This window comes from Chanodichthys erythropterus, chromosome 22 (assembly GCF_024489055.1).
Source record: "Chanodichthys erythropterus isolate Z2021 chromosome 22, ASM2448905v1, whole genome shotgun sequence".
NCBI lineage: Eukaryota > Metazoa > Chordata > Actinopteri > Cypriniformes > Xenocyprididae > Chanodichthys > Chanodichthys erythropterus.
In genome coordinates, this window is record NC_090242.1 from 35,528,666 (window position 1) to 35,544,023 (window position 15,358).

Here is a 15,358-nt window from a genome sequence, read left to right on the forward strand (position 1 = left end):
AAAGTTGCTTTAAATAAAATAAATTTTAACTAAAATTAATTTATTTCTCTTTTCCGTTTTGTTTTTATGTATTAAAATAACTAAAACTAAAAATTAATGAAAAAAATTATATAGAAATATAAAAAAACTTTAAATGCAATAAAAAATAACTGAAATAAAATATATATATAAAAAAAACTTAAACATATTTAGCAAAATTGTTTTGTTTTTTTGTTTTTTTATGTACTAAAATAACTAAAACCAAAATTGAAATAAAAATAATTACAAATTATAGACACGTTTGAAAAGAAAAAGAAAAAAAAGAACGGATAAAAATGAAAACAAAATAACTAAAATCTGAATGAAAACTTGAATTAAAAAATTAATACTGAAAATATAAAACTAAAATAGATATATAAAAAAAATTATTTTATTTTGGCTAGTTGCACAAGCAAAATTTCTTTATTTTATTTTATAAAAAAACTATATATACAAATAAAAATAAATAAATAAATGCAATAAAAATTAACTGAAATAAAATAAAATGTATATATATATAATATATACATATAAACTTAAACTTATTTTTTTTTCTGCTAGTTGCACAAGCAAAATGTCTTTATTTTATTTTATACTTTGATGTACTAAAATATCTAAAAGCAAAACTAAAATAAATCTAATAAAAACTATATAAATACATTACAAAAAGTATAAAAATGACCACAAAATAACTAAAACTTGAATGCAAACATGAATTTAAAAATTAATACTGAAAATATAAAAATAAAAACTAATTCAAATAACAGCCAACAATATTACAGAAAGGTTTTGTTATAATACACACATAATCAACAGCTGCTCATATGAGTCTTGTTTACATTTGCATCACTTTTAAAAACCAATTCTTCATAATTGTTGACGAAGCATGTATAATTAGTCTGAAACGATAAGACACATTTGGGTTGATCAGCATCTCCTCTGGTCTTGAGCCAGATTTTAGCTGTTTCTCATCTCACATGAGAGTAGGGCACGTCCTGGTTCCCAAATTCATCCCAACATTCCCAGACATTTCCAGGATAAACGCCTGACAGGGTTTATAGGTTTCCACCTGGAATGACCAATTCGACTCATTCGATTCAAATTTCAAGAAACGAACTTTGTAACCTGAAGTGTGATTTCTGATCTTAAATTATATTAAATTTTATGTACTTTTTGCATTATCTTTTTATATACTTTTTATATTCCATTTATCTAGAACTTTTTGTATCTTTTACATCTTTTTACATACTTGACATTTTTAGTATTTTATATATATTTTTTTTAATCTATTAGACATGTACTTTAAATATCTGTAATTTCAGAGTTTTTATATTTTCTAAACGTGTCCAGTTCTGATATGGTGACGTCGCGCTCTGATGTCACTCAGGGTTTCGTGTCTTTAACCCTCACAATCCCACGCTTCGCTCCACAGCAACAACGACGACGAGGACCTGACGCCGGAGCAGAAGCTGGAGCGGGAGAAGGAGCGGCGGATGGCGAATAATGCCCGTGAGCGTCTGCGCGTGCGGGACATCAACGAGGCCTTCAAGGAGCTGGGCCGCATGGTGCAGCTCCACCTGAAGAGCGACAAACCCCAGACCAAACTGCTCATCCTGCACCAGGCCGTCGCCGTCATCCTGAGCCTGGAGCAGCAGGTCCGAGGTCAGTGTCTACTGCAGATGCTACATTCTGCTGTATCCCACAATACAGTGCTCTCCACTTGACCTTTTACAGCATGGCATACACACCAGAAAGTATATCACTTATGAATATCTTTTCGTTTGCTCGAACTGCAAAAGGTTCTTTCATTTTCCTCAGAATTAGATTATTGCAAATATGAATAATATAGTAATTATTTATAGTAGTTAATATGTCAAAATAATATTTATAACTTATTTTATTTACAATAATAAAACAAAGTATTTTTATATTATTTATATTTAATAAAATAACAATAATATATTTATATATATATATATATATATATATATATATATATAATTAGAAATATTATTATTTTTCAATTATAAAGTCTTTTACAATATAACATTTTTTATAATGGTTAATATAGTAATTATTTATAATTAATATGTTAAAATAATATATTTTATATTATAATATATACACAAATTAATATTATTATCATTTTATTATATATTCTTAATATAAATATAACTGTTTTATAATAATTAATAAAGTAATGATTTATGATTCATGTCAAAATAATACTTGTTTAATATTATTTTATTTACAATGGGATAAAAATAAACAATTTTATATTATATTTAATCAAAAAATAATATATTTTATATTATATATATATATAAATATAAACAATTTAATATTATAAATATTATTTTTATATAATTAATCATTATAAATAATATATAAATAATATAATTATAAAATAATTTTTCATTGATATACATAACTTTTACACTATAAAAATGTTTTTTATAATATAGTAATTATTTATTATAATAAATATGTTGAAATATTTATATTTATTATTTTATTTACAATATTAAAAATAAACATTTATATTTAAATATAATAATATAATATATATTGTGTGTGTGTATATATATATATATATATATATATATATAATTTAATTTCATTATTGTTTTATATGATTAATCATTATAAATAATATTATTTTTCAGTGATATTATAAATATTAAAGTCTTTCACACTATAAAAATATTATTTTATTTACAATCTTTTTAAACATATATATATATATATATATATATATATATATATATATATATATATATAATTTCATATCATTATTTTTTATATGATTAATCATAAATAATATTATTTTTCAATTATATCATAAATATTAAAAAGTCTTTTACACCATAAAAATCATTTTTACAAGTTGTAAATGAAACAAAAATTATGGAAATATGGTTTACAACAAAAATTCTGCGTTTCATAATTTCACAATTATTAGTGAAATGTGCTTAAGTGAATCCTGCACCGGTTGTTTTTCAGTGTATATAAAGCTCTTTCAGTTTATAAATATTATTTTTCAATTATATAGTCTTTTACAATATAACATTTTTTATAATGGTTAATATAGTAATTATTTATAATTAATATGTTAAAATAATATATTTTATATTATCATATATACACAAATTCATATATTTGTGTGTGTATATATATATATATATATATATATATATAGGTCAGCTCTCAGACGAGCTTCTGTTTGGCCGTAATGACACTTTAGTCCTCATGATGGCGGCGTATCAGCTAAATAAGGACGCTGTTCAGAGGTTCACCAGGATCAGATCAGCATGTGCACTCGAGTGACTCTGTGTTTGTTCCCGTTCCAGAGCGGAATCTGAATCCAAAGGCGGCGTGTCTGAAGAGACGAGAAGAAGAGAAGGTGTCGTCGGACGGCCCTCCTCTCTCATTGGCCGGTTCCCACCACGGCATGGGCGAGGCGTCCAATCCCATGGGACAAATGTAAAGAGCCACACTCCCCGTAAATGGTCAGAATATTTCACTCTACACTAATCTGCTGTTGTACATGTCCCATGATGTGCCTTTAACCCAAACCAAAATCTCAATTCGGCTAAACCAAGCTTGTTCACTACTAACACTCTGCAATCACTTGTTTTGTCTCAATTTTGGCACAATAAACAGAATTATTGGGCAAAGTGATGCAGAACGTTTGGACTTCCCCTGATTGGTCACATGCCACTTTAACTTAACGGAATGGTTTTCTGTGTGGCAACAAAAACAAAACCTCATAACCTCTAAAAGTGTAAAAATGGGCGCATTTTAACAACAGATTGGCCGTATGTGTGGGTTATAATGTGTACATATAGATTTTGATTTCAAACTATATAGACTTTACTATACTAACTATTATTAATTCACAATATATATTTAATTAATAAAGCCAAAGATGTTTGTACACAATGCACATTTGACCATTTAAAGGTACATGTACACAATATCACTGACCATTTCATTCAGAAGTTTATATGTTTTATTCTTCACATTGTTTGTTTGTTTGTTTGGGTTTTTTAATACTTGTGTGGGTATAAAGGTGAAAAGTGCAATGTTCACATTGCATTATGGGTGTGAACAGATACATGCGGTTCCAAAGGTTCGTGTTCCCCGTGTAAATGACTGTAATGTGCTGTTAATGAGTTTACAACTTATAATTAAGGTACAACTGAAGGTGCGAATTAAACCCGGTTCATTCATCCTCTCGTTCATTTGCATAATTTATGATAGGCGAAAAACATTCTCCGAAAGTACAAAGATGTTTTTAAAGATCACATTTTTAGAGGCATACATGGAAAGGAAAAAACGGTGTTGAAACAAGTTTCACTCAGAAATTGCTAGTAAATTAATTGCAAATAGCAAGAAACACTGAATTAAATGTGAAATGTTGTGATGATAACGCAATGAAACATGACAAATTGTGCCGACATAATTTACAGAGAAACTATGCAAACTAATGAAATATTAATAACTGATTGTTTTTCTATGCACTTATTATTTACATAGTAAAATAAAATCTGTAGCTGTAGTTTGCCTCTTTTTTGTCACATAATTTTGTTAGATAAATACCTAAACCAACTTTTGTTCTTCCCTCATATTTAATATATATACACACTGCCCTCCAAAAGTTTGGAAACCACCCTAGAAAAGTGGGATTTTGGACAATATTGGCATGAATCCTTTTTAATTTGTGATAATTTTGCACTGATAAGGAACAACACAAACTATAAAAACATATTTTATTATATAAACAGTTTATACATAGAAAAAAACGTACATTTTCGATTCATCAAAATGTCCAGCATTAGCAGCTATCTGACCTAAACTGGGCTCTGATTGGTTCATTGTATTCTAAACTTAATTGGCAATCAATTATTGAAGCTATTAAGGTGTGCTGACCCAAAAATCTTTTACAAACCTGGGCCAAGTTTAACCAGTAACCAGCATCACAGCATGTCTGACTTTGACATGAATATATTGCCATTATTATGTAATCAAAATGAAAATTATTATTGCTGGTCTTCAATGATAATGTCAAGTTACTGTAATGTATTTGCACCAAAAAATGATCAGGATTTATGCTGATATCGTCCAAAACCACACTTTGCCAGGGGTGTTTCCAAACTTTTGGAGGGCAGGGTGTATATAATATTTTTTCTCATATTTTCATGGTTTAATTGAACTTGTAGGGTCACTTTAGGCTGCTACTGTACTTTATTAATCTTTGTTTTGTTTGAATCTTTGAAAAATCTTCGTGTCTTCACAGGTCGCATTTTATTCAAAAATCAACAGAAATTATATTTTGTATTCAGAATATGAAGCCTATTATTAGGACCAATAAGTTGTTTTGCATGACATTATATCATTCTTTAGTGTTATATATATCAGTAGCTGTGTGATATGGCTGTATATCAGCACGGCTGTGATTCGGTCGTAGGTAAAAACAGTGTGGCTCCGTTACTAATTCTAAAACGACACTTTAAAACTAGTGATGAACTGATGTTGAGCCCCTCCATTGAAACTCATTGTATTTTGTACAGTATTGAGAGAGAGAGAGAGCATTACCTGTCTGATATCCACCTTATTCCTGACGAGTCTACTGCGTTTTGAATTATGGGTCGCACTTCCGGTTTGGGGAACTTCCATTTAAAAAGACTGAAACGAATTGTTTCAAATCATAAGGTTGCCCTACAAATAAATCTTATCCGTCAGTTTGACTGAATGAGCTGTCAATGTTTCTTTCATGTTTTATTTTCAGACATCATGAGAATAACATTTAACGTAACGTTATAACAAGAATATCTATGGCAAGAGCTCTTTTCAGCCGCTGCTTTCTATCCTCCCGATTATTTTATTTTGTCTCTTTGCATACCGCTGTAATAGTATGAAAAAGGATAACATATACTGTGTGGTGTGTTCTCCTGATATAATTTATGATTAATAATTCACTGGAATGCACAAAGAATCTCCTCAAATCCTCACGTCTCTTTCCAGGTTTGTTTTCACAGGTAAATACAATTTATTATCTGTAAAAATGACAGAAATCACTTTGAAATAGTATCACGCAATGCTGAAGTTCATGAACATTTTTAATTAAGGAACATATATTACATAATACAGATATATATCACTATAGTTAACCTGTCTGTCATTGCGGTGGAAAGAATCACACTTTTTCATGGTCTGTTGAAAGTACCTTGTTGATGCTTTTACACTTTTAAATGTCCTTTTAATGTTCGTTTTAATGTCATCTTTACCCACTTTAAAATTAAAGCGTATTATTGCGTTCATAGAGCGAATCTTTCACTGACTGTTTACAGTTTAACGGAAGTTACTCCCATAATTCAGCGTAGGAATAAGGTGGATAACATTCATTCTTTAGGTCAATGTCCATAATATTAACGTTATATCCCATTTAAATTGAACAACAATATTTAAATTAACAACATAAGCCATTATAAATGACAATAGTAAATAAACACAACTGTACAATTCAGTCAAACGTGCAAACACAGTGCTCTACAGGATGTACGTTAAATATAACCGTAATAATAAATTATTTTAACATAGCCCAATTCGATTTGCTCAGGAACAAGTAATAGATTAATAAAACCAAAGATTGCCCGTTTTATGAACCCAAACTGAATTATATCTCCTGTTTAACCACTATAAGAGCCAGCGGCAAATCCCGAAGCACTGGCCGAGATGAAGCTGTTCTCAGCGGGTACTCGAGCTCTGAAAGACCTGGATCTCAGATAACGTCTAAACAAATTGTAAAATAGGTGCTATGATTAAATATGAGTAACATATTTCAGGTCTAAACAACTACATTCTCACCTAAAATCTCTTATATATATCATTAAACTTTGTAGAATCTGTAGCTGGATTTAATGCATCACTAGAAAGAGATTCACTTTTTATATTGAACCTCAGATCAACACACATTTACTAGGGATTTTTAAAATAACAGTATTTAGGTAAACATTTCTTGTATTGCATTTAAATTTTGCTGCTTTTAATACAAGAAATGTCCATAAAGTATCATTTTCAGTACTGTCTTATATTAATGAGAATACTTCTATTACTTTTATGTTTTTTGCATGAGGTTTTTTTTTCCATTACACAATCAATGATTAAAGGATTAGTTCACTTTCAAATTCAAATTTCCTGATTATTTACTCACCCCCATCATGTCATCCAAGATGTTCATGTCTTTCTTTCTTCAGTGGAAAAGAAATGAAGGTTTTTGAGGAAAACATTCCAGGATTATCAGGAAGATTTTATTTGAAAGTGAACTAATCCTTTAAGAATGAAAATCTACGGAGCCCCTAAAGGGACACATGGTGATGAAAAAGATTGAGAACGATTTTGCGTTCTCTCGCAAATGTTTTGCACTGCCCCGAGACACATTTGTGAGAGGACGTGAAAACATACCTCCCATCTCATATTTTTTCCATCATTTTTCTAGTGTGTTTGCGATACTTTACCATATGAATATATGTATATGTAGCCTACTATATGTTAACTTCCCCTTCTCTCTCTGTCCGTCCGTCTCTCAGGTCAAAGCTGCCAGAATTCATCAAAATGATGAGCGATCACTTCCTTTGACAGAGTCATTTCTGCCCTGAACGTCAGTCAAACAATCAGTGAATCAATCAAACTTCCATCTGACCGACCAACTTCTACGTGTTCCTGTTCCCGACTGCGTCACGCCATCTGAAGATATATATACTGTAAATGAGTCACGTGGGATGGCTGTCCATATCTTCCTCCGAGCATTCCCTGTTCAAAAAGAAGACGTTTTTATGTACACACACACACACACACACACTCACAAGATTTGAAAGGTGCAGATGGAGGATTCTTCAAACATATCATGGAGTTGTACAGACATTTGGAGGTGTCGAGACCAGCCCTCTGATTTCAATGGCAATCCTGTCCACACTGTGGAACTTTTGTAGCTGTGCCTCACGGAACTCCTCGTGGAAGAAGAGAATTCTGAAATTCCGAATCAGAATCGGGACGAGAGAGGCTGTCAATCAAACGCATTCGACGGAATTAGGCTGTAGAATTTCACAAAACCGTTTGCAATAATGTTATTTTAGTTCTTTTCGAGAAGCTGACAGGGACGTCAAACTGTTTTGAAACCAGCAGACCCCGACAGAGAAGGTTTAGAGGCCGTTCCTTCACCGGTTCGGGCGCATTTTACGAACGCCCGTCTGTCAGCGAACGCAGCTTTGCTCTTAAAGACCTCGCGGTCACTTCAGAGGTTAAGAGCAGACGCGCTTTATTAGCCGCAGCAGGTCATTTCTCTCCGTTTTTTTGTTCGTTCTCTAGCCATCTCCTCTCCTTGAGCCCTCCCGGACCCCGAAGATGCAATTTTAACATGACTAAACTTCAACCAATGTGCCTTTTAGAGCTCATATCATCACACAACTGGAGGAGAACATTATCAGAACTTTCTAGGATGCAAGCTTAGGAAAACGTTAGTCATTAGGTCTATGCAGTCAGGCGTTTTACGGCCTGGGATTTAAAAAAAAAAAGTAAAAAGGTAAAAAAAGTATTTTTTTGGATAAACTGTATTTAATGTACTGTATGGCTATATGTAATTAGAAGGTGTGTCCACCCCCTCGTGGCTCCACCCACAGCCCCGCCCACCTGTCACGTCGTTATTGAGCATTGTATTATAGATATCTGCTTTTATGAATACTGGCTTGTTGTTGAGCCGCTGTAGTCCTCAGTACAAATGTGTGGTTGTACGTGTAAAATGGCTTTTCTTCTTTTTTTATCTCTCTATTCTTTGTCTGTACTGGTTTCTCTGTCAAAAAAAGGAAAAAAATATGATTACGAAGCCGCGGGTGATCTGTGAGGATCGGCGGTGGTTTTATCGACGCAATCAACGGGAGGCACTGAAAGTGGACAAAAAAGTCTATTAGAAAATCGCTATATATAAATGTAGAAATATATACAGTATATAAACAAAGGAGAGTCCGACGGAAAGGAGAGTTCACGAGGATTGATGTTTCTTTCTTTCTGGAGACGTCCGGTATCCGCTCCGAGACACGTGACTCTGTTGTGATATTTTTCAAAATGTCGGCGCGATCCTAACGGCGCCTCCGCGGGACCGAAGTGTCGTCCGCTCCCGCTACAGCTGCGGCCGGCAAGGGAAACACGGACATTTGTAAATTGTATGCAACAAATGCAAACTTACCATTATTTTGAAATTGTGTATGTAAAAGTTATATTTTTACATGTAGGCTGTTGTTATTTTGTGTTTAGAAATGCGTTGTATCAGTTTTTTTCTTTTTCTTTTTTTTTTTTTTTTTTGGAAAAAAATAATTCATTGTGTGTTGAAACGTGTCACATTGAAAATGTAGTGAGAACAAAAGCAAAAAAAAAAAAAGATTATGTTTATATTTCTGGGAACATTTTTTTCTTTTCTAAAGGTGGGTGGTGGGGGTCGGGAATCAAAGCTATATGATAATTCTCTCATCCTCTTTCATCATGACATTGTCATTTTTAATTGAGTATTTTCTGTGTAAATAGAAGTCACGAGCAGGGTTGACGACGTTTGTTTACTGCCGTTCCCTGCCGTTGATCATGTGGCCTGGTCAAGACGTGATTGATTAGCGTTTAACGTGTGTCAACAATCAGACCTTAATTTCCGTTATCACTTTTTGTAAAGAGACTTGTGACACATCGCTGAAAGAATCGACTCGACTTTAAAACGACGACTCGGATGTGCTGCGCATTTGCCACCGGCCCTCACGCTCAAAAAATACCTGGGCCTAAATTTAAGATTGATCTATATGAATTGCATATAAAATTTCCATGCCGTTTTAACAAACAAACAACTTAATGCAATGCATATTTGTCTGTCAAGCATAAATGGAACAAGTCAGATTTCTGTAACAGTACTAATAAAATGAATGTGTTTATATTTTTATCAATAAATCCAATGTTTCAATCTCATACATTTTAACTAACTCAATATCGCTTGTTCCACAGCTAGTCACATTTTATATATTAACGGGCTATATGAAGAATTCAGAAACCCTTGTTATTAGCGACACCTTTGTTAAGTGAACTTACTGCTCGTGCACAAGAAACTGAACGCGATGCCCCGATATACTCATGCAGAAACTGCAACACGCAACATGCGGAATACTTCCCGCCTTGCAAGTAAAAGAGCCAATCGCTGATTGATAAAGTCATTGCGTCACTGCAGCTGCCGTTAGAAGCTCCGGGAGTGCGCATGTGCATTGGCTCGTCTAGCCTGAAAAATACGCTATTTGAGCATAAGAAACAACATTTATGGGACAGTTCATGTCAGATTTTGTTGCTGATTTGAAGTATGTTATTTAATTATGAGTTCGCCGACCAGTTTTTGAGATTTCAGGATTTAGTCTTGGATGCCATGCACGCTGAGAACATTTAGATGTAAATGTAAATATTGCTGCTTTCCTCTCAATAACGAAACAACAACAAAAAATACAGCGTCGAAACAGCAGTTCAGAAAGCATGTGATCGTAACGATGTGGATATGTTTGCGCGAGCTCTGCAACTCACCGCCGTCATGTCGACAGATGAGGTAATTAAAATTACACTTATGATAGTTTATAAAGTACATTTTAGACTATATAGATCTGGCTATATGAGACTATAGTTTGAATTAATCCATTTTCTTTGCATGACACATTGGGATTACAGTACAAGAATAGCTCTTCCGGCATTATTAGCGCGCCTAAACATCACATTGTTTTGATTTTCCCGGCAGAAACGTCCCGAGTTTTTTTACATTAAAAAACAAAATCAGTCTTCAGGCGTTCACAGACAACCTATGAAGTCGGGGAAGGTCTCGTTTTTTAAGTTTACTTACAAGCTGTTACCGCAATGGCTATAAAAAGCGATTAATGCATGAACATTCTTACATATAGGCCTGGCCCCTTTAACTAGATCATTTTTAGTAGATACTGATTCTAAGCAATTTGATTAAATGCATTTAGATGATTTAAATCAAATGAAATGTATGCAAATATTTGACAAATATGCATTGCATTAAGTTTTTTAGGTTATTGTTAAAACTGTAAATGCATGGAACATTTACTTCAATTCAAATACATTCATATTAAAGATTAAGCCTTTCCGCAACATGCACAATGTCAGTTTTTCTACTTTATTTTTCAGGTTCAAAAAGACACTCCAGCAAAAGCCTAGTATTGACAAGTGTGGTACATCTGTACTTTTGCATTGCTTCAGACATGCTAGTGTTCTTGTCCTTCAGTAAATTTTGAACATCTGAAGTTGTATTTTGCCAGTGCTAAAGATGTTTGACTAATTCTCTCCTTGTGCCACATCATGTTGTTGTAGCCAATTGAATTACTATGATTGCAGTGGAAAAGATGATGTTTTCCTCTTGGTTGTTCATAATGTACATACTTGTTCTTGCTTTTATGAACTGATTTTTTTTTAGTCAAATGCAGAACTGAACTGTAAGCGATCTTTTCCATCCTCAGAAAGCAACCCTGGGCAGTGTCATCTCTGTTTATTTAAGTGCTCCTCACATGGAGGATTGTGAGATAAAGATTATTTGACGCAAACAGCAACGTACAACTGGTCTTTGCTGATTTCTCAACGTGTTGGTCGTGCTCAGCGGCTCGACGCGTCTGCGCTTTGTGCTTCGTGTCAATGGGGGGAAGCGTTTTCTTTCTGTCACTTGAGTGTGATTTCAATAAAGAGAGTCGCTCAAATCATCTTCGATATCCACTGCCAGATGAAGCTCACATCAGTGAATTGGGTCAATCCAACTTGAACACTCACAAGCCAACAATGAAGGGTTGCACTGCATATAATCAGTGTTTCTGTCATGTTTTCAGGTAAAAAAAAAATGTTTAAAATTTACATTTGGGCTTAGACTACCTGTCCATTGGAAAATAGGGGAAACTTGTTCGAAAACAGTCATTATTTGTGTCCTTTTGACACGATTCACCTTTAGATGCATTTACTTGAGAAGCTAAATTGCATATAACATATTAACTTGAATAGTAAATTTTTTCTTATTGGCAAATAGTTATTTTTGTTAATTTATGCATATAAATTTTAAGAAAGAAAATGCAAGGGATATTCTCTGAAAACAGGTCTACTGAATATGCAAACCCTACATAACTAGTCTTCCACATGAGTTCGTTTTTGACGGTTAACTTTCACATCATATAATGTGAAAAAAAAAACTGGAATGAGGTCAAAGAAAAAGTCAAATCGAGATGACAAATGTAATCCCAGATTTAAGAGCTTCATAATTGTGAGCATGTCCAAGCACAACACAGCGATACAGGAGGAATGAAAAATCAATAAGTCAAGCCGGTTTCTGTGTTTGTTTGCCGTCGAGCTTGTGCAGTGGTTTAAACATGTTTATAGACGTAATGGTGATTCCCTTTCGATACTTCACTCGTACTGCGTATGGGGAAAGGTCTCCCTTTTTCCCCGCTGCTGAAGCCTTTTTCAATAACGCAGTGTAACTGCACCGTCATTGGTTCACTCATAGACAAGTTGTTGAACCAATGGCGGCGCGGCATAGCTGCGCGGCCTATGGCGACAAAGCGCGCGAATATTCCCGCCGAAATGGGCGGGGTATAGGGCTATATAAGCAGGCGTTTCGCCATAGGATTTCAGTGTTTTCTCCTTCAGCGACGACATCTACTTCTCTTCGCTGATCTCCGCCTGAAGCCGAAGAAGCTCGCCGCCTTCTGCTCTCGCCGCCGTCTGAAGAGGCTCCCGCAGCGGACTCGCCTGGACTCGCCGGTGGAAGAAAGCGCCGGCGCCCTCGCGGACTGCAGCTTCTAGCGCCGTCGCCGAGCCGCCGCCTCCCGCTTCCCCGCTTCCGGCCGCTTCCTGTGCGTCCCCTGCCGCCATCCGGCGCGCCGCCTGAGAGCTTCATCCGCGGCTTAAACGCCGCTCCTAAAAGAGCGATTTCCAGCGGTTTTCACCGCTTTAAGAGCTTCCGCGGCCCTCGCCGCTCTAAAAGAGCCACCCAATTGCCGTTTTCACGGCAGCGGCGTCTCACGATGCCCCGCCACTCATGTGGTACTTGCAGGGCCCCCCTGCACGACGACGATGGACACAGCGAGTGTGTCGCTTGCCTGGGCAAGCCCCACGCAGACGGCGCGCTCGCTGGAGACTCATGCCCGCACTGCGAGTGTATGAGTCTCGCTTCCCTGCGCTCGCGGGTCGCCTTCTTCACTGAGGGCGATCTCGCCGCTCGCGCCCTCCCGTCTCCTTCCTCCCGCGGTCCGGCGAGGAAAAGACAGCGGGGTAGAGCGACTCAGCGCCAGGAGTTGAGCGAGCTCACGCCGGCCCAGCCCCCGCGTGCCTCGCCCTCTCCTCCCAGGGAACTCTCTCCAGTTCTGTTCTCTCGCCCTGAGCAGCGTCCCTCCGCAGAAGCGAGTGACCTCGTCCCCATTCGGGGGAACAGACGACGAACAAGACGACTCCATGTCTCTTGCGGCTTCCGAAGCGGAAGGATGGGCTGGCGAGCCGGAAGACCCCGCTCCACCGCCTCCCTTGGAACCCATCGAGCATGGCCAGGGCATGGATGCCGAGCTCTTCCGCATCCTGTCTAGAGCCGTTGAAGAGCTGGACCTCGAGTGGGCCCCTCCAGAGGAGCCGTCCCGCAGCCGCCTGGACGAATGGTTTCTGCCAGGCCGCCGCCAAGCACCTCGCCAGCGTTCAGCGCCCTTCTTTCCTGAGGTCCACGAAGAGCTGACGAAGTCGTGGCGCGCTCCTTACTCTGCCCGCCTCCACACTACGCACCGCTCCGCCCTCACCGCCGTCGACGGCGCCGAGGAGAAGGGATACGAGCGCTTGCCACCCCTAGATGAAGCGGTGGCTGCTCACCTCTGTCCTCCCGCGGCTGTGGGTTGGAAGACGAAGAGGGCCCTTCCTTCCAAGCCCTGTCGGACCACCTCTACTCTGGCTGGACGGGCTTACACCTCGGCGGGCCAAGCTGCCTCTGCGCTCCACACCATGGCCATATTTCAAGCATTCCAGGCCAAACTCCTCCGCTCTCTGGATGAGTCTGGAATCGACGCGCCAGCCTTCAAAGATCTCCGCAGCGCCACGGATCTTGCCCTGCGAGCTACGAAGGCTACGGCCCAGGCCATCGGTCGTTCCATGGCCAGCCTGGTCGTGTTGGAGCGCCACCTGTGGCTCAACCTAACGGAGATCAAAGACCTAGACAAGACGGCCTTCTTAGACGCCCCGGTCTCGCCTTCTGGTCTCTTCGGGCCTGCAGTGGATGGCTTCACTGAGCGCTTTACTGCCGCGCAGAAATCGTCTCAGGCTATGAGGCATTTCTTGCCTAAGCGCTCCAGCTCCGCTTCTGCGTCTAGCCGCCCCAGGACTGCGCCGGCTCAGCAGAACAAACCAGCCCCACCTGCAACACAGGCAGCGCCGCCCAGGAGCATCGCCAGCGCTCGCGCCCTGCGACGCCCTCCCTTCCCGAGGCGCCAGGGACCCCGGCCCAGGATTGTGCTGGACCCGGTGCCTCCGAAGTCGTCCTGATTCGTCGGACAGGAAGAGGATGGGGGACCGTCCCGTTACGACCGGACCACCCCAAAAGCTCCCACGGGTAATTTCCCCTCCGCCTCGTTTATTTCCGGGCGTGGGAAACATACTCCAAGTGACAGCTGGGCCCACACCTGTTGCGCCCACTAAACGCCGTTTTCACGGCGGACAAATTTTTACCTCATCACAAAAAGAGCAAATTTCCTCTTCCACCCCTCGCGGTGTACGACCCTCTCAACGGCGGTCTGTCACCCAACATTATTCAACCCCTAGCCACTCGGGCCGAGGCCTGGCAGGCCATCCCCGATGTGTCAGAATGGGTCATGGGGATCGTAAACCAGGGCTACTCGCTCCAGTTTGCACGACGGCCCCCCCGCTTCGCCGGGGTGCTTCAAACATCGGTCAATCCGGACGACGCTCATGTCCTCCGGGCCGAAGTCATGTCGTTGCTGGAAAAAGGAGCTGTGGAAATGGTTCCTCCGTCAGAGAGCGAGACAGGCTTTTACAGCCGCTACTTTCTGGTCCCCAAAAAGGATGGCGGTCTCAGACCCATCCTAGACCTCAGGCTTTTGAATCACTCCCTCACGAGACGGAAGTTCAAAATGCTGACGCTGAAGCAGATCCTCGCGCACATTTGCCCCGAGGACTGGTTCTGCTCGCTGGACCTGAAGGATGCGTATTTTCACATCCAGATAGCCCCCCGTCACAGACGATTCTTGAGATTCGCATACGAAGGGGTGGCATA

At 38.4% G+C, this 15,358-nt stretch overlaps 1 protein-coding gene across 8 annotated transcripts in view; it reads left to right on the plus strand.

Annotated features, from left to right (window-relative positions):
- The window catches only part of LOC137012072 (transcription factor 4-like), a 184,629-nt gene extending 172,153 nt beyond the window's left edge, over positions 1-12,476 (plus strand). For 4 of the 8 annotated variants that reach the window (XM_067375079.1, XM_067375077.1, XM_067375078.1 and 1 more), the window contains 3 exons: positions 1,451-1,680; positions 3,369-3,501; positions 7,611-12,476. In XM_067375079.1, coding sequence (XP_067231180.1) covers positions 1,451-1,680; positions 3,369-3,501; positions 7,611-7,659 — 412 coding nt within the window. In that variant the 3' untranslated portion in view covers positions 7,660-12,476. Of the gene's footprint in view, positions 1-1,450; positions 1,681-3,368; positions 3,528-7,610 lie in introns of all 8 variants that reach the window. The other 4 variants (XM_067375080.1, XM_067375081.1, XM_067375082.1 and 1 more) reach the window with 1 other exon arrangement.
- Positions 12,477-15,358: the final 2,882 nt, after the last annotated feature.